Source organism: Epargyreus clarus, unplaced genomic scaffold (assembly GCF_041222505.1).
Source record: "Epargyreus clarus isolate Ecla_fem2 unplaced genomic scaffold, WU_Ecla_fem_2.2 ptg000009l, whole genome shotgun sequence".
NCBI lineage: Eukaryota > Metazoa > Arthropoda > Insecta > Lepidoptera > Hesperiidae > Epargyreus > Epargyreus clarus.
In genome coordinates, this window is record NW_027332217.1 from 5,182,184 (window position 1) to 5,205,168 (window position 22,985).

The 22,985-nt window shown below is 34.9% G+C and overlaps 1 protein-coding gene across 2 annotated transcripts in view; it reads right to left on the reverse strand.

Annotated features, from left to right (window-relative positions):
- Positions 1-22,985, reverse strand: part of Kdm3 (Lysine demethylase 3) — a 210,375-nt gene that overhangs the window by 147,839 nt on the left and 39,551 nt on the right. For both annotated transcript variants that reach the window (XM_073076468.1, XM_073076467.1), the window contains exons 2-3: positions 18,421-18,570; positions 13,123-13,236 (exon numbers count right to left, since the gene is read on the reverse strand). In XM_073076468.1, the coding sequence (XP_072932569.1) occupies positions 13,123-13,236; positions 18,421-18,570 (264 nt within the window). The remainder of the gene's footprint in view (positions 1-13,122; positions 13,237-18,420; positions 18,571-22,985) is intronic.

Consider the following 22,985-nt stretch of genomic DNA (forward strand, 5'->3'; position numbering starts at 1 on the left):
AAAAACATAAAAGTAGGTAACCCTACACAAGTATGTAATCATGTGTAAATTATACGTAAGAGAAATAACTGCATGATTAATACGGGCGTAGATTTATATACCCTCTTACTTACATGCACTTAGCACGATAATTACAACTGCACTACATTGCAATAAATAATGAACAAGAATGTATTGCCATAAATAGAGCTATTAACGTGTAATAGACAGGTGGTTATGACCTCCAGCATTGTATACATCATGGCATTCATGATGACCTATTTACACATGATAATATGTTAGTAATAGCTTGGTGGTAAAGTATACTCTATTAGAGTAGTAAGACCAGGTTCGAATTCAAGGCACGCCAGATTTTAGGCGCATGGGTAATACTAATTAATTAATTTGATTTTAGTATATAACTGCTTTCGATTTTAATTAATATGACCCATGTGACGAGTGGGCTCCAGTCAGACATCTAAATGATGAATTTAGATTTTTGTTCTGAGTCTCGATGATTGTGTGTACGTCTTCCGTGTGTGTCCATGGCACCCACGACAAAGGAATCAGCCTAGTCTGGGACTATTAGTGTAGAAAGCATTATTAGTTTAATAAATAAATAATTGCAAAACTTAAATGCCTTTGAATTCTCTATTGTACTCTTAGTGCGAACTCTATCAAACTGAACCTGCTTGACGAATATTAAATTTAAGCCTTAAATACAGACTACATTTGCCCGGTACTATATAGCTACTACAATGTGTTACTGTATAGCTCATGTGGACTAAATTGGTAATGGAAAGCCACATATACGATATCTACCATACCACACATATCAGACCAAAGCACGTCAACGGAAGCACATCTACAAGGCAGATAGTACCTCCGAAGCTACGTAGAATTGTACCAGCATAAAAACGTGGGCGTATAATTCACTGTATAGAGAAGGTAAACATAAAACATTTAAAGGTACATTTGAAGGTACATTTGAAGGTGGTAGAACCCTTTGTGGTTCGACTCCGGCGGCACCACCGCCACACCTATTTCAACCTAATAACAGCAGTGTTAAGCGCTGCTGTGTTCCGGTTTGAAGGGTGTGGTAAGGGAGACAGACTTTTCCGAGGCGTTCCAGCTTAGTCCTCAGGGGTAGCGGCGCATCTGTGGCCGACCTCAGGTAGGAATATCTAATCCTATCTGGGGTTGATTACAGATGTCCATGGGCGGCAGTAGCCACTTACCATCAGGTGGACTGCATGCTCGTCTGCTACTCTTATATTATAAAAAAAAAAAAAAAAAAAAAAAAAAAAAAAAAAAATAATCGTACAGTACTTTTATGGATACACGGCACGTTTGCACTCGAGTTGCGCATAGAATGCAGCGCGTAGTATTTATGTCAATGTTACAGGCAGTGAAACTAGGGTTGCCACTTTTGTTATTTTATTTTAAATTACATTTTTATTTAAACTATTTATAAAATGCGGAACTTTCTTATCAGTGGTATATTAATATTTATCTCTTTTGTAATTATTGCAACATTCATGTAGGACTCGTATTCGTATCTCATGTTTACGTTTAAACAAAGACATTTAATTACATTAAACTTATACCTATTTAAACTCATTGGGTTTAAAGTTCAAACATAACGTTAACAAAGTTAAAGTAAAATTGAACTTAATATGTAACTACTTTCTTATTTGCTACTACATTGGATCGTTAAAAATATCTTTTTATACATTATTTTATTTTAATTTCTTCCTATGAAATATAAAAAATATCTAAAAGTTCCATATTATTTATTAGAAAACCCTAACTACAACTAATTACGCCCGTACTCCCTATGTTCGAACGACAGTATGTTAACCTGTAGAGAATTCCACATTACGAGTACGTTAACTATCGTGAATTAATAGTATTGGCAATCCTAAGTGCAACACCACACACACGCGGCTCGCACCTGTGCGTGTGTGCTCGGGTGCGCGGCGACAGACGTATCCGGTGCGTTGAACTCGCCCCCTGCTCCCCCTGGCTCCCCGCTCGTCACTCTTAAGGCGGAAACATAATTGTAACACCTGATTGATGTGTACACTATCAATAAATTACGTCAACAGGAACGTCTATTTGCGTGCGAAATTGATTTATATTCTAACGTGTGGCAGTGGGTCCCACGCCAGATTATTGCATTCCAGACTGAGCACATAACTGAAGTTTTTCTTTGTGTTCGTAGCACAAGCAATTCTAGCGTAAAGCTACAGATATAAAGAATTTTACTACGAATTTCGTAGTTACTATAAAATCGTGTAGAATATAACAAGTATGTTTCTACCTTTACAACTGTACATACATACATACTATATTCGAGCGTTCTCTCTCTGTACCTATTGGACCATGCTTACTGACTCTTGCATGAAAGATTTTATGGAGAGATATTTTCACGCATGTGCAATTTCATTCAACGGTTGTTAAATTGCACAAAGGTGAGCATTTTGAAGCAGAAACCTTCCTATTGATGAAATTAGTGTGTGTGAAATATTGTTACCTTTATAATATACGCAATGACCGCACCATATTATATACATGGTATTATTACGTTCATGATCACTTTAATACAATGGAAATATTAATAACATATTTTAATGAGATATGTATTAAAATAATAATTTAGAAGAAATCACAAATTTGTTCATTAAATTAAATCATTACATTACAAAGATTTCAGGTTTTAATCATTCCCCTTCACTTATTTTTCTATAAACTAAACTACATTTTAACTAGAATATTCACCGCAAAGATTAAAGTAACATGTAATTAAATATCCCGCTGGGCGGCTATTCATCAACCTCAGTATCCAGAACAGCTCGCATTAATAACGGCTAGTGAGAGTCATAAACAAAAACGGTATTGTAGCGATGCCCTTAAAGACAATTTTTCACGGCCAAGCCATTTTCGCTGGGTAATCCGACGGTTACGACATCGTAATCGCTCCGCTTGTATTTGTGTAACAGTCACGCTCTGATGAGCCGAGTCTCAGGCGCAGTGACTCAGCGGTTACGCAATGCCGCTCGAGGCTCTTACTGTTTATTTTGCTGGTTACTCTATTTGGTGAGATTACGAGTCGTGATTAATACGAGGTCGTGAGGAGCATGCGTCTGCGACTGTTCGTGCTGTGTTTGCTGAGGAAAGATGCTCCATATTATCGGTAAGCGGATTATGACTTAACGATGCTATGATCGGATTGCGAAGTAATATTATCGATGATGGTTCTATAACTTTGCGTAAGACAGTATCCAATTATTTTTATAGAGAAAAGTAGAGTACCTACTTCTTTGTTGCGAACTATACACATATCGAATGGATTGGTAATATCCATGCAAGTATAACCGTAATCGTAAGAAAACCAAGACTCACAAGTTAAGACAACGATTGCCTATCAGCTTAACCATATTATCCTAACTAAACAGTCTAAACAAGATTTACAGCCCACAAAGCTAATACCTAATCTTTCCGGACAACAACTAACTAGATAAACTAGGCAACCTTCGTGACCTAATATCATGTTTGAGAAAGTTCCAACTGGCACAAACCTAAAATAGAAGCTTAAATGTTTCAAACATTAAAATTCTTCGCCTTCATTTCACTGATGATTCAGCCAACAAAATATTTTATGCCTATTCATTATCTAAAAATAAAGTAATATAAACGTGACTTTCTCTATATATAACTATTAATTATATATTTAAACTTTATAAAGCTTCGCTACGGTTAAAAACAAATTAATAATCTACTAGGGAGGAGATTACCACAAGTTTCATATTCACAGTATACTGAAATTTAAAATCGCCCCTCCATAAATGGTTAAAAATAAAATTGTTTTTGTACAATTTACAATATTACCTACACCATTGTCTATCATACACTAAAGTTATGTAATATCTTATTAGCATTTTGCTAGATCAGGAAAGGAATCTGTCTCAAAGTGTGTTATGATGAGTATTCATCGAGATTCCACTGGAATACAATGCTAGTAGGTATACTTCAGGATAATAATACACATTCTGTGCCACTACCATCAAGTCACACGAGCACATACATCTAGGCAACAGTCGGTGCAACAAGGAAGCTATTACGCCGGCATACATTCGCATCTCTCCCGCGCCTCTCATTCAATTTCCTGCGGCGTTCCCAACTCCGCTCTGAGCTCGTGATATGACTATTGATAAAGTACTTGGGTACCGCCTTTCTGTGTACTTTAGGACTTTTTCGTCATGTAAGTGGATGAGTGGATTAGATTAGATTATGAAATACATACTATGTTATTAAAGATTACTGTCTTTCGTACTACGGTAAACATACTGCGGTTGTAAGGGGGTAATAAAAACACTTCGCAATTAAAAGCAACATAGATTCGTAGTCTCAATGTTTCATTGTATGTACCAATGTTACATTGTTTTTCGGTAATAAAAAAGCAAATGAGCGTGCAGTCACCTAAAGTTACGACGTAAACCTCTTCATATATCGTAAGTCATAAGTTCTACATAAAATCGTTACCAGATACCATGCTACTCCGGTTGCTAAGATAAACCACCCAAAAAGTTTACATATTTCTTAATCTACACCAAAAGAAAGTTGAGGAACTACATAACTACTTTAAAATTCCACCCAACCCACCACAACGACACCACAATTTTACGTGTTGCACAATATAAATACAATTTCAGTAGTTCCTTAAACTCGCAGTAAGTAGCCCGCGGCGAAATTTACTCGTATGTTTCGAGAGCAGACAGCCCGGGGGACCTCGCAACTGGTCCGGGAAACAATGCTCTTTGGCAAGTACGTACGGTGACTCGCCACTTCTGCATAATTGTACTTAAACCCACATGTTTACATTTTAGTTTACTGGTATTACTTCCTGCATCATTGAACAATGGATATTACCTAATAATATTATCTTAGAAGGTCTTCTTATAAAAACCAATTGATGATTAAGTCTGTCGACTTAAAATTCTATACGCTTTCTGATCCTAAAATGCAGAAACTAAATCATCTCGCGGTTTTAAAAAAAACTTAAACAAACAATAAGCAACGAAATAACAAAATTATTTATAAGACCGCACTAAGTTAGATTAAGTTAAGATCCGACGAAGCGAAATAGGCTAAAGATGTTGCCATTTATATTAAATTTCCTTAAAGATATCTCATTAAGAGAGTGCTCAGCGCACCAATCTAGTTGAAGCTTAGTTTGCGCTCCCGTGTGTATGCAGAGGTGCTCTTTGAGAATTTCCATGCATGCTCTGTTTGTGGAACATCGTTAGTTTGTAGTTGCCGTGTTTCAGCCTCTGTCTCACAATGTAAGCGAAATTACTCTAGCTAAGAGCTCTTGGCATTTGTCGATCGAAAGTACATTTACCTGCACAACCTTAGTCGGTGAAATTAAATTCTTCTTATTTCGAACTAAAACGACTCAATCCTTAGAAGTTTCTTACTGGGTATTCTTTGCGTTGGAAATTTAATCGTTATTACTTAACTAACTTTTCCCGCAGCTTCGCTCACATTCAGAGATTTTAATCTGTCCCTCGGGAACGATACTTTTTTCACGATAAATGGTACCCTTTGTACTTTTCTTGACGCCCGTCAACGTGTATCTGTATAAAATATCATAATAAGCGACTACGAAGTTAAGGCGAGAAATTGTAGCAAACAAACGAACAAACAAAACTCTCATTCGTATTCAAATGTACTAAAATATAACCCGGTAGTACGAACACATGAAAATATACACGAGTAGCGGAATATTGAGAACAGTAAACGCAGTCGTAAACAACGATATTACTCCCGGAGACAATGCACTCAGGACGACATCCATCACGTAAGATGAAACGTCTGGGAGAAATTCATGCAGACATGGCGTAAATTAGGCTTTTGTGTTTACCACTCAACGTCGCTTTAGCTATTTTTGGATAGAACGTGACACAAGACTAGACAACTACATATATTACTTATACATACACATCTAAATAACAAAGGAGAAAAGAAGTATTGGACGCAAAATTAAAGAAGTGTCCAAGAATACTTCTATAACCGAATAAGCGGTTTTAACCAATGATATACGAGTATGTTTATCATCAATTTATCTGATCTCAGAAATTTTGAACATAACAAAAATAAAAGTTTGCAAAACTGCTTTAAATTAAACCACCAGTTAGGAATTAATTTTGAACCCCATTTTTGTAATGAATAAAGATTCAGTACAAAATTCATCATCACATCACCTAGATATTTTCCTCGAGCACATAATGTTGAGTTTATGTTATTCAAGGGAATCCTCTTGAAATATGTTGTACAAAGATATTTCAGGCCGAGACAGAACACTTAGGACTATTCATCACAAAGATGAAACGTTTAGAGAGAATGGAGCTACATATTTACTGTGAACCAGCGTAGATGTGAGCCGGAGAGAACGTAAAACGAATTTTATTACTTTCTTATGTTCAATATAACAAACATTTGGTACAGTAGTGTATCTGGGATTGTTCCCCTCTTATACCATATCAGTAGAATCTCAACATCAAGATTGAGTACCTACCAAACATTTTTACTACCGCCATCCACTCCTATAAATAATTATCCTTATTCTATCTTTCCTTACCATTCGTACAGCAACATACTCGTATCATAGTGCAATAGTCCCTTGTTGTAATCAAATAATATACACGTAGGTATCGTTTCAATATAGAGACATACCTATTTATATATGTATATATATATATATATATATATATTTAAAAATGGTTAAAGCACTTCACTAATAAAATCAATCTATTTAATGTTTTATCTACCAAATATGACGACATGTGAAGATTCCTTCATTCTAGAAATTGTCCCATTTTCGTTCTTTACTAGGCAGAATTAGGATAGATTGAGTATTAATAATGTATGTAAGTAGTAGATAAAGATTTCTTTTTATTTTTATTCGATTCGACATTATAAAAGCGGACCTTTGTTTCCAGTAACTCAAGATAATATTATCATTATTATGCCCTTAACCTTTACTGTTCGCATTATATGCCCCAAGGGTGTCTGGTTCTCCATTTTTTAGCCAAAAATAGAGTAAAAAATGTTTGACTGTTTTCGTTCGATCCAAATATCGTCTTAAATATTTTTGTTTTAACCTAACTGACTATTATCAGTTGTATTTGAACATAATACAGCTTATTTTTTGCAATAATTGAATGTAAATTACATTTAGTTTCTATTTATCCGTTTTAACCTTCTTTAATATACAACATATTGTATCTCTGTAGCTTATCTCTGTTATTTTGTCTTAAATTGAAACATCTCTATTCTCTACGTCTTCATTAATCGTTTAATTTCTCTTCACACCCTTTTACACATTAATGATTATAAATTTATTTTCAAATACACGAGAGCATGCAAGTGCACATCTGTGATAAATTTAAAATGCTGTTGCACAATGAGCCATACCTCCACAGCTCACGTCTCTCACATTTGACCTCCCCACTCATCCGCTCAGTCACTCGACGTAATGTTTATGTCAGGAAATAACCTCAGTCGAGCTTTTAACGTTCAGATTACATTATAGTCTATACGAAGTTTCAAGTTAATAGTCGTGATAAACTGTTTAGAAAATTAACGATGTTTTACTTATAAAGCTATGAATTCATTCATGGCTTTAAATAATTTAAGAATATTCAAGAATCTTAGTCACGAGATTTAAAATGTACAAAAGTACGTCGACAAAGAAGCAAAAAATTGTTAAACTTCAGTAGGTAAAAGAGATCAAGATCGTTGATGAAAATGACGACCTTACATAACAATATCCAATTCAATAAATTAAATTTAAGATTATTATAATAATCTTTGACAGTATTAGAGAACGCGGAAAATTTCTAAGAAACAAAAAAAATGGAAAAGCGTTGATTAGTACTTCGAAATAAAGTCTATATCAATGACCTTTAATCTTGTTACGTTACCTTCCAAATTCCAGTTTATGTATACAACAAGTCTTCGAATATATAACGTAATATAATACGCCTACATAAAGCCTTTCAGGGCCGATAACATCTCAAAGGGAACATGACGTCAAGGTAACGCGAGTCTCCGCAAAATACCTGATACCGGTACCAAATCGTTGCCCGATAGGATATTGATAAATAGAAGCTTCATAGGTGATATTGATACTATTGATACCAGCTAAATAGTGTGTTATAGGAACTGAATGTTCGGAATAAAATGAAATCATTTTTAAAATATACCTCAGGGAACGAGAATATAATATTTTCAAAACAAGAAATTCTTAAAGTCTTTAGAGTTTTTGCATACAGTGAGACCACTGCCACACCTGTTTCTTCCACAGTGTTTCTTCATTAGGGCTAATTGCTTCCATTGAGGACAAATAGAATGCCTCATGACACACCTTACCACATCTTTCAAAGACACAAGGAATTGCAAATACTGTAGCTAAAAGGTAGGAATATAAACTTAACAAAGCCTATGGGCGTACGCAACATTAGAATCGAAAATACATCTCTAGCTTTGAAGACGAGCTCTTCTCCATATTAAAAGGTTAAAGTTCCCTTTAAAGGTCAAAACCTCTCTGTACACGATTTCGAAAACATAAAGTAATGATAACGCCTCCATGAACCTGTTACAATAAGCCTTGAAGCGTCCGTCTAACTAAAATCACAAAGCAAACTTGACGCTAAGCTAGCTTCGCTGCCTCCAGATGGGTCTTCGCTGATCCTCGGTTCCCGTAACTGCTCCCGTCTACGTTACTTGTTCGTGTTTACGCCCAATCACAAACTGACTTTAGATTGCTTTGAATAGAATCGAAACAATGTTGCTAAGTTTGTCCTTTAGATTTCGCCACCAAAACAATTAGATTCTTAAGAGATATACCTAACTACAGTACACTTAATTAATTATGTCCCCGAGACTATTAGTAGCGTCAACGTTTCATTAATTCTGGATCTAATAAATAAACTACAAACGAAAAGCAAATTTAATAACTGAACGTTCAATATAATATTAATTTGATCCAAATTTACCAATACATACAAATATAACAAATTAACGTGGGTATTACATAATAACACGAGAACGTAATTGAACGTTGTCATATGTCTAACACGCGCCTATATCAATGTCATGTCTCCCAACCACCCCGAGGAGAGTGGGGCAAACCGGACAGTGGAGCAAGCTAACTAAAGGAAACTTTACTCGTTTAAATTTTGCGGGAACAGTTTCTCAGCTTGCGTGCATGCTGACGACTTAGTTCAGAAACTCACGATAACTTTCCTTACCGCTTGGGTAATTAAGTTTTTTAATGATACATAACTTCAGGAAATACTTTTTGCGTTAATATCAAGATCAAGTTTTACACTTTCAAAACTTGAGGGCAATGTGTAATAATTGTATAAGGGTAAAAGTTTGTACTTTGTACATAAAATGGTGGACATTATGATCCTTTGCCGTTGATACAAAATATTTATGTACGTGGGTAAAGGCGTACATGTAGGTTTTTCTTTGTCATAAATATTTTTATTTCCGATAACTGAAGTACATCATACTTTACCACGCTTATCAAACTATTTGTATTAACAACTATCTTAATATAATACAACGAAAGAATGCTTACATTTTATATAGAAAAAAGAACAATCATATGCGTTGTAAAAAATGAATGTAATCATCCATGACAAAAATTGACAAAGCGAAGTCTTATAACCACAAGTCGAACTACAATAAGTGAACTGGGTAAGAAATTAATAACTAAGTGAGCTATTTTCAATGTAATTGGAGATGAATGTACAAAGAGAGTAAGAGAAGCGGGCAAAGTGTATTCAACGGGCGGCGGGGAGCAATCAATCATAGCTTTGCCAGGATCGAGGCGGCCGGGCTAACCGAAAATAGCGCGACACTCGGCGGTACCATAGCCACCACCTGCCTCCGAATATGTATATAATAAAGGGGAGGCGGGTGGAGCGGGCGCGGAAAATCAATAAAGCGGGCGGCGAGCATCAAAACATAGCGCTCCCAGCACCCCACTCGCCCCTAACCCCCGTCTCCCGGGGAAACCCTCCCTTGTTTGGCAGACGCCGTCCTTGATCTCCCCGGTTCGCCCGGGCGCGCAACTTTGGATAAACACTCGTATAGTCTCACTGGAAAATTGGGTCGGTTATGCGTTTCGCGTTCCACGTTCCACGTTCTCCCCCGTTTTATCTTTCGAATGATCTTATACATTCTCTTCCTGACGTGGTTACATATTTCAAACAGCGGTCTGATTAAATATTTAATGCTATTTCGCAAATCCGTACATCGTAGATACGATCTCTTTGAATCGTTGTCGAAATATAATTATCTTCATCACCAGCATGTTCAATTACTCTTGTTAGATACCAACTTTATAATTAATTCTATTTCATTAATTTATTCTAGATTTTGTATTAGAGATACAACTTAATCCATTTAAAGAATACCATATAGCATACTACACATACATTTATAATTATGCCGCATAATCGTATCATAATAGACTTAATTATTTATCTGGGCGATAGAGTTTCGCTTGTCATCTAAAATGTCTCGCGTTAAATTTAAATAGGTACTAGATATTAAGATATGTACCTTCCATAATTTCTAACATTATCTATACATTTTGTGATCTATCTACACAAAGTAGGAATGTATAACCATTATCAGTACCTTTACCATGAGTTTTTACGTTTTGACAAATATGACTGTTTTGGTATTTGTTTACGTATTGACCCATACAATTACTAAGTTCTGACACAATCCGCTAGGGGCGCTAGTTGGAAATAGTATGGGCAAATACGTAAACAAATACCAAAACAGTCATATTTGTCAAAACGTAAAAACTCACGGTAAGGGAACTGAGTACAAAAATGTATCAAAATCCTTAGAGTCGTTACTGAAAAACCTCGTTTAATATTTAGATCACATTGTAAATAAATATACCCATACAACGAGAATGATATTTAAACAAATGTAGATTTAATAATAATTTAGCAGCAACTCATGTAGAATAGCGCAGACTAGAGACCACCCAGCGCTTCAAAAGTTTCACGCAATATTCAGCACACATTCAGTTTCAAAATGTTCACGAATACACATAATAAATGGCGCTAGTCTCGTAGCCATTTGTCTTAGTTTCGCAAATATACAAAGCTTATAATGTCCACTTTAAAATAAATAGAAATATGAATAACAACTACTTGTACGAGTCAAAAATTAATATTAAATACAGAAGGGTTCTCTGAACACCAGGAAGTAGTGAATGAGCATCCAGCTTTTAAAATAATTATAACAGATATCTATAGACATCTATATTAATTCCAAAGAGAATTGAGGTCCTACATAAGATACAAAACACAAATTTATACGTACAGTAAGTACGTACGTATAGTTTTCAGTAAGAATTTGTTACTACCTACTTATGAAAGAGAATACACATACCAATTTATAAAAGAGAAATAGGTACGGCAGTCGTCGAATCACAAAGAATTCTACAATGATTAAACACTCTCGTTAGCTGCCCTATTACATAAAATAAATGATAATACACTGTTCTCTCATATTATAGATACCGTTGAGCATTGTTTATACGTTTAACAGGGTCAGATCCCAGATAAGCATGATAAATGTACGAGAACATACCGCGTATGTAATTAAAGGGATGTCGCACATTGAATTTTATTCACGTTCGAATACACACATAATAATATTACACATATATACAACAATTGATACAACAAGTTTTGAAGGTGGTTCGACTTCGGCGGCACCACCGCCACACCTATTTCTACCTAATAACAGCAGTGTTAGGCGCTGCTGTGTTCCGTTTTGAAGGGTGTGGTAAGGGAGACAGACTTTTCCGAGGCGTTACAGCTTAGTCCTCATGGGTAGCGGCGCATCTGTGGCCGACCTCAGATAGGAATGTCTAATCCTATCTGGGGTTAATTACAGATGTCCATAGGCGGCAGAGCCACTTACCATCATTGACTGCATGCGAGCCGTCTGCTACTCCTATATTATAAAAAAGAGTAGAAATGTATAGACATTCATGTAATAAATATAACTATAGCAATAAATCATTACATGGATTTCCCCAAAGCATCATCTAATATGCTGACAATGTTAATTAGCTGAATACCGATACATCCAAATAACAAATTTTAACCTTTATATACAAAATCGGAAATCACTATGTCATCTGAATAATAATTGATTTATTCAATTTCGGCTCAGCAACGTCGTTTGAATCTGTGTCATTACCGCGTCCTTCTACTGCAGTAAGTTATGCGAATGTATACTGAAAAATTCTAGTTTGAAAATTTAAATTCTCAACTCATAACTATCCTGAAGGTAAATCGGAATGTAACATTCGTAGCACCTATTCCTATATACTAAACCTATTTCAATTTATCGCCTCATGAAATATACGCTAAAATCATTCATCATTCCATCAAAATATGAAAAAAGCTTAGGATAAAATTCAATGACAAGATGCCATCATAACTCATTTCCTACCGATTCTTGACACGAAATCGATCTAGTCAAACAGTCCGCAATGACTCACCGGTTGATTGAATAGAAATATCTAGCCATTAGAATATGAATCATTCAAGGCGCATTCTGAAATCGCCATGTGCCTCGTAAATAAATAGCCGACTATAAATATACATAAGCTTATGCAAATAAATTGTAATATCCACATTAGTATAATAACAGGTCTTAGGTCCGTGGTATTTTCCGTTACATCACGACGATTTTATCTAGCGGCAGTTAATTTACTGTCAGGAACAAAGGTGTCTTATATATTTATTGTGTTCTTTAGTTATTTCTAACACGTGAATGCAATTCTTTTGAAATGAATTACATATTTATGAGAACGAGTTGGCTGGTTTTATTGGATATGTTGTTATGCAAATAAGTAATATTATAGATTCAAGATTATTTCACGAGATCATGTTGTCTTTATTTATCCTTCTGAGATTAATTAGAATGCAGCATCTATAAAATATGGAGTCGCCAAACCTACGTCACATTTACAAGATCCTTCTTGAGAAGGTGAAGTTTGTTTAAACATATTAAAATTTAGTGACTTACTTGGTAAGGTTGTAGGTTAGCATAGTCGAGGAACTGGAGCTGGCGGTCGTGTATGAACTCCACGGGCTGGGCGTCAGCCTGCAGCGTCAAATCAGCCGACAGGGGCGTGAAGGTCTGTGGGGAGAAACAGTGGTCGTTTACCAGTATTCATCTCACAAAAAAAATACCATAAGTACTGTATATTTTTCAAGAAATATCATCTGGCATACATTTTATTTTATAAAGTCCTCGATTTCCATAGTAACTACCTACAAGCTGTTTCGAAAAGTGAAAACATAAAAAAATAATAATAACGTCCTTTACAGTAAAATATATGATCGTAAAATTATTCTTATTCTACAGGCAAAGGAAAATAATTTAATATTTTATTACAACTGTTTATCATAATGATACTTGCAGCGCCATCTGTTAGTAACTGACGGAAACACCAAACATAGTATGACCTCTACTTAGGTAGCGCATTGAATTTATCTATGGAAAAAAGTATTTTACGCTGTAATAAAATTTAATGCGAACATTTATGTTATTTAACAGTTTAAATTATACTAATGTCCTCAGATTTAATTGTTCGATGCGACCGTTAACTTTTTTATTTTAAAGCACATGAATATACAGTGAAAATTTTACCATAGCAAGTTTCGAGTCGCCCGTATGTAAATTAACTTTTTCAGTGCTATCGTAAATAATGCAAAATAGCGCACAGCTGGTACAAAACGGCTCATCCGACCGGTCCGCGCGTGTTTATCAAACGAAACTGACCTCCATAAGGACATAATGGCATGCTTTGCATACATTTTTTAAAAGGAGCACAAGTAATTTATGTTAAATCGTATGGCTTCCATTTTGTGACCTGTATTGTTGCACCCATGCACTCGCACATGTGTTCGCTATATTTACATAACAGTTTACACAGTTGCTTAAATAAATGTATACCTAAACAGTAAATACATATGTATTATCCAGGAAGTGTTGCAAAGATAAATTTGACACGCAATAATTCAAAAGGTAGAGCTGCAAAGTGGAGTTAATTAATCGAGTCAATTGCGAGTAGAGAGTGGATAAATTGCCATCTGGCAGCGTATACCTACCAGACAAATGTATGTTTTGGCACTGCCTAAATAATAATGATGATTAATACTCCACTAGACACGATGGATAGTTTCAGAAGCTGAATGTGATGCGTATCTATGAGAATATACGACATATGTAGGTATAAGCGACTTATAAAATTCAACCCAACTCACAAGTACTTAGACATAAACTTAATGCCGTTCAAGTCAAATTACGGACCTTATAAAATAAACTAGAGAGCTTTCCATAGATTATAATAGTAAAGATTACTCACTCCTAACAAGAAAATGTAACCAGTTTTGACAATAGAAATTGTCACTTTCATCTATATTCGTGTTTGAAAAATATTAAAAAAAAAGTAGTTTTTAGATCATTTACGAATGAAACGATATTTCTCTGCACTTTTTCTTCGATTTCGTGTTTTTGCACTACTTAACTTCGCATGACGGCATTGTTCCGCGTAAATTACACCATGGAAGCCATTAAACGTTTTGGATGCAAAATATTTAATAACCCTTGACGACGCATCGCACCATCGCGCGAAATTTTATTCGTTCCGCACATTTATTTTATTCGTTTTTATTTTTTTAAACAATATAATTATTGCCATATTATATAAGATTGTTACTACGATTTTAATAAGCGTGTTATTTTTTGTTTTGGTATTCCATTCTATTGTATTTTCGACGAATAATAAATTCTACTACCAATTCATATGTGTCGGGAGCTTCGTGATGGCAAACTTTTATACATTAATTAGATGAAAAAAAATGTATTTGCAACCCTTCCATATACTTTATTATAATAAACGGAAAGTTTAAAAATAACACACGTAATTAAAATAACAATAAAATCAGAGTGATTTTAAAACCGCAAGAGGACGTGAATGAATATTCGTGAATAAATGTTAATAAATATTCACGACTACAACCGATAAGCTTATTTATATTCCCGTCCGGGAATCGAACCAGGATGCCGTAGAGTGCCAGAGCACTACCAATGTCTCCGTAAATAAATTATGAAGGAACCATGCGTCGTTGAGTGATAAAACAATTTCATTGCACGTTCCAAGCCACTTCATCAGTATTCGATGGCGACGTAAGTTGAATAACACCCATAAAAGTCACCTTGAACACTCCATGTTATACCTAATACCTATACCAGTGTATGCATTAGAGTCTTAGATGATAACACATAAATGATTCAGTACATAGTTGTAATTTCAAAACTATACATGACGCATTTTCCTCGTATTGTGCGTTGCCGGAGAATGGTATTTTTTATCGCCAGCATCTCAGATGACAGCGTGATACATAACACGGATTGTATGTTTTATAACGTAATTAAACTTGTAATAATGTCAATAAGATATGCTGCTCAGCACCGGTTCGCCAGGGTGGGTTTTGGATTCGATCTTAAAAAACGAAGACCTTAATGATGAACTTAAATTTGTGGTTCTGCGTTTATGTCTTATCGTGGGTCTTAAATGTACCTACATACGACGAAGCGAATCCTAAGTTAAAACTATAAATGTAATAAAAAAAAGTTTGGAATATCCAAAAGTGCACGACTCATAATGCTCATTTAATTATGAAATATAAATCTTACAAAATAAAACTCGTTCAAAATTAATTGCCGAAAAAACAGCTGTAGTAGGAAGAAGGTACTGCACAAGCGCCCCTGGTGGAATAAATGTACATAATATATATAGATTTAACAGATGTAGTTTTCGTTTTTTATTAATTACAATTAAACGAAACTGAATTAATTAATCATTCGCATTCAGTGACCTACAATCGTCGATTAGAATTTAAAAAAAAAAATTAACTCAAATGATGGATTTTTTCACAAGTTACAGTGTTTTCAGGTTTCACACATGACGGACAGGAAAATTTTTTGACCTATTTTGGTGTTTTTTTCCAATTCTATTGCAGTAAATCAATTTTTAAAAAGTATGGAATTAATCTCCATTAAATTATCTCGACAATAGTATGCAAAATATCTTGATTCCGTGAACTATCAAGGCTATAATAATAAAAATAGCCGCCAAAATGAAGCGAAAAAATTTTTTCGATCGTAAAGCACTCTCTGATGCTTCGCATCATGAGTCGTGCAATATACCTACTTGTGCAAATAAGCACCTGCCAATTATACGATATGATTTGCAATTGATTTAAACATAAAAAGTGTAGATATGATCAAAAAACCCTCAGACCAAAAAAGTAGGTTAAACATTGCTGTTGTTGCGAAGTAGGTTAGCCGTGAGCTTCAGATTAAGCACTTTTACACGACGACTCTTTGCAGAGATGTATAACTAAATCAGCTTTGTTGGTATGTCTGACGGTCGCAAAATATTGCAATATGCAAGTAATTAACTATGCAAAAGATCCGAATGCTATAATAGTTCTAAAGAACAGACCAAGTTATCTTAATTTTAGGGCAACTTTTTCACTTACTCATTGGTTAACTTATTCAGTTTTTTTTTGTTTTTTGGCCAGGTGCTAAAACTGATGTAACTAGTATAGATTCTACAAAAATGCTAGATTTATCAAAAAATAAAATACCTCACAAGTTACTTTATGAATTATAGAAAAAAAGAATTCCGTTCGATATTTAATGGGGTAAACAAATAAAAAGCTCATTCATACGACCTCGGGCATAATGAACTTAAACGTGACTGCTATAAAGAATAAGGTATGCCTGTGTCCCTAGCACGCAGAGGTCGCCGGGCCACGTGACGTCCGCATTTGAATTTCATCGATATGTCACATTCAAGCGTTCTAAATACAATATACAACACTCGTCGACTTTTAAAGTCAAGTAACTTGACGTAATGTGTAAATAGGAATCAGTTACCTACATGAGAAAATTTTATGAAATTATCAATGTTGAAATTGTTAAAAGCTCTTTGTAAACCGTACCTATTTATTATAAGAGTATAAAGATTTGTCACTGTTTTATAATATAGGAGTAGCAGACGAGCATACAGTCCACCTGATGGTAAGTGGCTACTGCTGCCCATGGACATCTGCAATCAATCCCAGATAGGATTAGATATTCCTACATGAGGTCGGCCACAGATGCCCCGCTGCCTCTGAGGACTAAGCTAGATCGCGTCGGAAAAGTATGTGTCCCTTCAAACCAGAACACAGCAGCGCTTAACGCTGCTATTATAAGGCAGAAACAGATGTGGCGGTGGTGCCCTGGAGTTAAACCACGATGGGTTCTACCACCTTTAAAACCTTATTTGTATTTGTTATAAACGATTTCATAAACAAATTCTAAATAACAATTGAAAATTGGGTAGTGTAGAGTTTGACTATAAGGTGCGTAAGTGGAATTAATACGATAATCGTAATCGTAATAACAAAAGGTGTCCAACTTATATAATTATCCAAAACTAGCTGATCCGGCAAACTTTGTACCGCCTCAAAATCTATTTATTAAATATATTTCATATAAAATATAGCCTATGTTACTCCTGGATAATGTAGCTTTCGAATGGTGAAAGAATTTTTAAAATCGGTCCAGTAGTTTTTGAGCCTATTCATTACATCATAACAAACAAAGTTTTCCCCTTTATAATATTAGTATAGATTATTGAGGCAACAGTTTACATTCAGTGGCATTCACCATTGCAATTTATTACCTCAGTTTTAATCATTTCCTTTCTATCGCATTGCCCGGATTTCATTCCGAGTTAAGATATTTATTAAAGATTTAACAAAATACTTCACTTTTGATGATGCAGTCAAAATATTGTCAAAAGTTTGTCAACTCCCTTGAAGCAGAATTTTAATCAGAAGAATTTAGACGTAAAACATATAAATCTTTCATTCATCATTGATTGAGTTAAACCACAATATAAGGATCTATTTGATCTATGATAATCTAGATATTTGTACCGTGGTTAACCTTTTCTTTTCATTTTTTATCGATATCCATATTGTTTTATTCTGTTAATTGAAAATGAATAATGTAAATTAATGTAAGCTACAATTAATTATGATAAGATATTTAAAATATTGCAACTTTCTTTATACAGTGAACTGTTCATACTTAATAAATTTGAGCCTACTAGCGCCACCTAGGCGTAGGGAATGGAACTAATAATATGCTTTATTCTACCACCACGATTACCGAGTAAAAGTTTGTATAATAGGTATTGATTTGTAATATTTATTTCAACTTTAAATAATTATTAATAATATTTTAATTAATACTTACCAATGCAGGCCATTTAATGTCTTCATTATCATTTTTTTTCGGCGCCCATACCAAAGTTCTTTCAACTAAAAACACCCGAAACGTTCTACGCGAATAAACCGCCACCCACTCTCGACGTTGCCAGTCCACACCATCGTATTCCACTAAAACCTGAAACAATAAAAGAAGAATTTGAATATTTTTTTCCATCACTTATTTAAAATGTCCTTATATTTACAATAATAAAGTTTAGCTACAGCGCCATCTGTTGGTACCTGCACGAACTACTACATAGTCTTTAAACGTAGTAAGCCATTTGCGGTCGACTTGGTGTGTACTGCGCCACTAAAAGTTTCATGCTTTTCACCGCTAGATGGCGTCACGAGTACTTGGCGCAGTGATATTGCCGCAAGACCCCGCCCATATCAATTCCACCAAGTTCTATTCTTGATATATGCAAGTGCAAAAGAGACGCAGCGATGCAGAAACAGGACAGCAATAATAACAAATCCACTTTTTATGTACGAAAATGTTGGCGGGCGGCAATTCAAAGTAGGAAATCTATTATCATGTATTTATAAATATAAAGGACAGGTACAGATTTCAGAGGATATATTTTTGTTGTTTAAATGCATGGACACCTGCCAATGTTAGGTTTCGCGTATCTATTTAATATTTATCTTTAAGTGAATGAGGTACGTATGCTACAGTTTATTTTATTTACGCCCATGTAAGTTAAAAGATCCATAATTATTTTAAGGATTCTGTAATATTTCAACGAAATTCATAAATAAGGAAATTGCAAATAACCACATACCTAATGCTAATTACAAATAGATATAACTGTCAAACATTATTTGAGTATCTTACTGAACATAAAATAAGTTACATCAAAATTACAACCAAATAACAAGTATTTTATTAATAATAATTTTAAATAAATCTTTTTTTAAGTTATAGTCTGCGAAAAACTGCTAGTAAGCTCTGAATATAGAAATGAATCGCGTCGCCATAGCAAATTGTATGACTTTACCTGATCGCAACAACTTCAGTGCGGACTAGCAGTTTGGCGCGAACTGTGTAAAAAAATTTAGTGACCGCACCATGCAAGTTATAATGAGAGACGTATAATGTGTACCTACATGAGTACTTACGATTGACCTCTAGACGGAAAGGACTAGGCAGGTACCTAGGTAATAAAGTTTTCAATGTCACACACTAGTACTACGGCGATATTATTACGTGATTAAAGACTATACTGTGGTTAGTATGTAAATATACTCTACTATAGACATACTCATATGTGTATTCTATACATAAGCCTCGTATAAACTTTAAGATACATCAGGATACATAGGCAATTATTAGGAAGACCAATAACGAGTATTACGGCAGAGAATAAAGTAAAAAATGATATAAATATTTTAACAAATATAAAAATAGGGGTAGACTTTTCATGCCCGTTGATTAATGGCCATAGTGGTTTATGTCATGTGTCGTAAATAAGTAAAGGACCATGGACCATGAAAAAAAAACCATTACCTGTAGGATATGTATTTAATGGATGTGAGGACGGTGATCAAACTAACCCGCAGGTACGGAAAACTTTACCGCAAACAGTACCTAAGCGTACAAAATAAGTACTATAAAACGTATAATATATTGATTAACTATGTAATTCAAATCATTTGAGTGAAGATTGGAGGATTAAAAATATAAAATTGTCTCCCGCATCGGTTCTCTTCATCATCTGTACATTGAAGAATGTTATTATTCTCTATAAATGCACATACACTACAACTTTTAGGGTAAGTACTATGTAACGTTAATATATACATACACATATATATATACCCACGATAATATTATATTTATATATTTTCCGATGAGTCAGTATTAAGATTTGTGTTACAAGGTCGAGTTGAAGGCGAGCTGAGTTGAGATCGCTTGCATTCTCGAAAGATATAAAACATTGCATCTGCAGTAAAAATATTTTTAGGTATGTCTTCAACTGCACCTACTAATTGACAAAATAAATGTATCCTGTTGTCATGACGACCGCTGAAATACATATTTTGCTAAAATATCCCATATTTATCAGGACATTTATCACCTTCCATTATTTACAGATCTCTGGATAACAATTGACAAGGTCTTCCATAACAAGGACTAAATGCACATTATTTTGTACAATAATAATCAACGAGCGAGCAGTCCACCTGATGATAAGTGGTCAATTCGCCTAGATATTTATAATCAACCATAAATCAAATTTAAGTTTTATGTCCCTGACGTCGAGTGCATCTGGCTACCTTGATAACTACGGAAGAACGAGTCGTGGAAGGCGAGGCATAAAATCATACGCCTTACCACACACAAATCAGAACGCAATAACACTATTATACAGTAAACATAGATGTGGTGGCAGTGCCCCTTCAAGCAAACTATGAAGATTCCAGCATTTTTCTTTCGATTGTCTATGACACACATTTCATACAAGAATGTAGGTCTCACTGTAATGCATGTGCAAATGTAGCCACATTTCCCTGTTTCGTAATGCACGTAGTAAATGAATACGGACAATCTTTTGAAAGTCTTTTAGCCTATTTGGAGCAATCGAAATATCAAAGCCTAAAAGTACACGCGACCTAGTTCGTCCCAGTTCCACTGACATCGGTGGCATTCCTTTTGTCATAGAGACCTCATTGCAGTATGCAAGCGATTTTGTGTTACAAGCGAGAACATCTACTTAAAACTTGGCCTTATTATTCCAAACTTCAACATCAACCGAATATTCTTCCACTGTACACGGGTCTTCATGAGAGAAATGTTTTGGCTATAGTCTAACAGGCTGATCACGATGGTATTTCAATTGTGATAATTTTAAGCACTTTTGAGATATTTTAATCACTGATAGAGTAAGCGATAATGAATATCTAAATAATGAAATATAGAAAGTAGAAGTATAAAATAATAAAATGAAGGAATTTAGTTGCATCAATACCTAACTGATATATTAAATCTATAATCTACTTCAAGTGATTGTCTGTGATTTTGAAGTTATTTTAAGCTTATTAGCACGATACCAAAATATAAAAGCCGGTTTTGTAATTTTTTGTCGGTCTGTCTATTCTGCTAATCTTGAAAGTGGCTGGAGCAGTTTCGACTATCTTTCATTATGAGATAGATAGAAAAGGGAACACATGAGCGACACTAAGAAGACTGTCAGCAACCGTCACCAACGGTCACGGGCGGCGGTCAGCGTTGGTTATTGGCGAGTTAGCGACTTTGCGAGGGTTAGTCGGTCGTCGATCGCTTTTGCTGATGACAGGCGTCGAGGATCGTCGGCGTAGGCTGTAGCTCGTGTTTTACCTCCCAAAGTTTTTTAACCCATATCGAACTCAAAAGCAATGCCCATTTACTTTTTATACGACATACCAAGTGCCAAATGTCAGCAAACATGAAGACGGGTTACATAATAGTAAGTGGTCATTACAATATTAACAAGAATCAAAGAGTTTATGCGTCACCGGATGTGAAGATCTTTGCGCCTTGAAAGCATTTTCGTTTTCGCATTTTAAATGTACGTAACATAAGGGTTGAATTGGAAAATAAATCTAGAATACACTTTTATGCTTCAGTTTTTCGCACATTTTGTATTAAAAGCATTAAGAAACATTCATTTGTACCTGGAAGTGTTACATTATACGAATACGATAATATGGTAAACTAAGAAAATAACTAAGAAATAATGTTTAGAACGGTTGTCACTCTTACGAACTAAAATAGTAGACTCATACGTAAGTCACCGACCATCCATTATTGTCCATCGAAAGTATTGAAACGCAAGACTTGAAATAAAGTGGCAGTATTACCTCCCCGGTCAAATTATATTGACTCTGTCTTTCCTAGTCTTTTTTTAACTAAACATAGAACTTCTAAGGCAGTTGGTCCTGTTGTGATCATCGCGTTTGTTTATGTTTTGGTAAATTATAAAATAATATCGCAGGAAGTTGCTGCCTACCTCGTGGACTTCATTCTTTAGTCAGTTCCAAGAAATCTGTCACAAGTGAGATCGGAAAGAGTAGTGCCTATTCTAAATTCCTCACGCTGTTTATAAAGTCGCACGGAGTGTGTTACGAAATTCCAGAAACACCTTAGATTTATGACGTTTTCGGCTTTCATAGCTTCACATTAAGATTCCTTGTGACGTGGTATATGAGGCTACTAGAACCAGAGTGACCTAACTGCATTTTAATGACCTATCAGTATTTTCGTAAATGTTGCATACTTTTACTTTTCTCCATATAAATCATGTTTTGTTTAGGCTACTCTGGTTCTAATAGCCTCATATAATAGATACACAGTGACTAAATATGTAATTAAAATGCAACATTAGTAAGAAACGGGATCGAATCTGTTTCAAATCATACAGAAACATACATCGTGTCTAATTAGTATAGGGACTCTGCATCCCGCAAACCGTCGTACATCAAACAGAATATACCTAAATTATAGAACTGAAAATCAGAAGCCTTGTATCTATTTTAGGGATTCAAAACGTTCATAGCCTGAGGTGTTGAGCG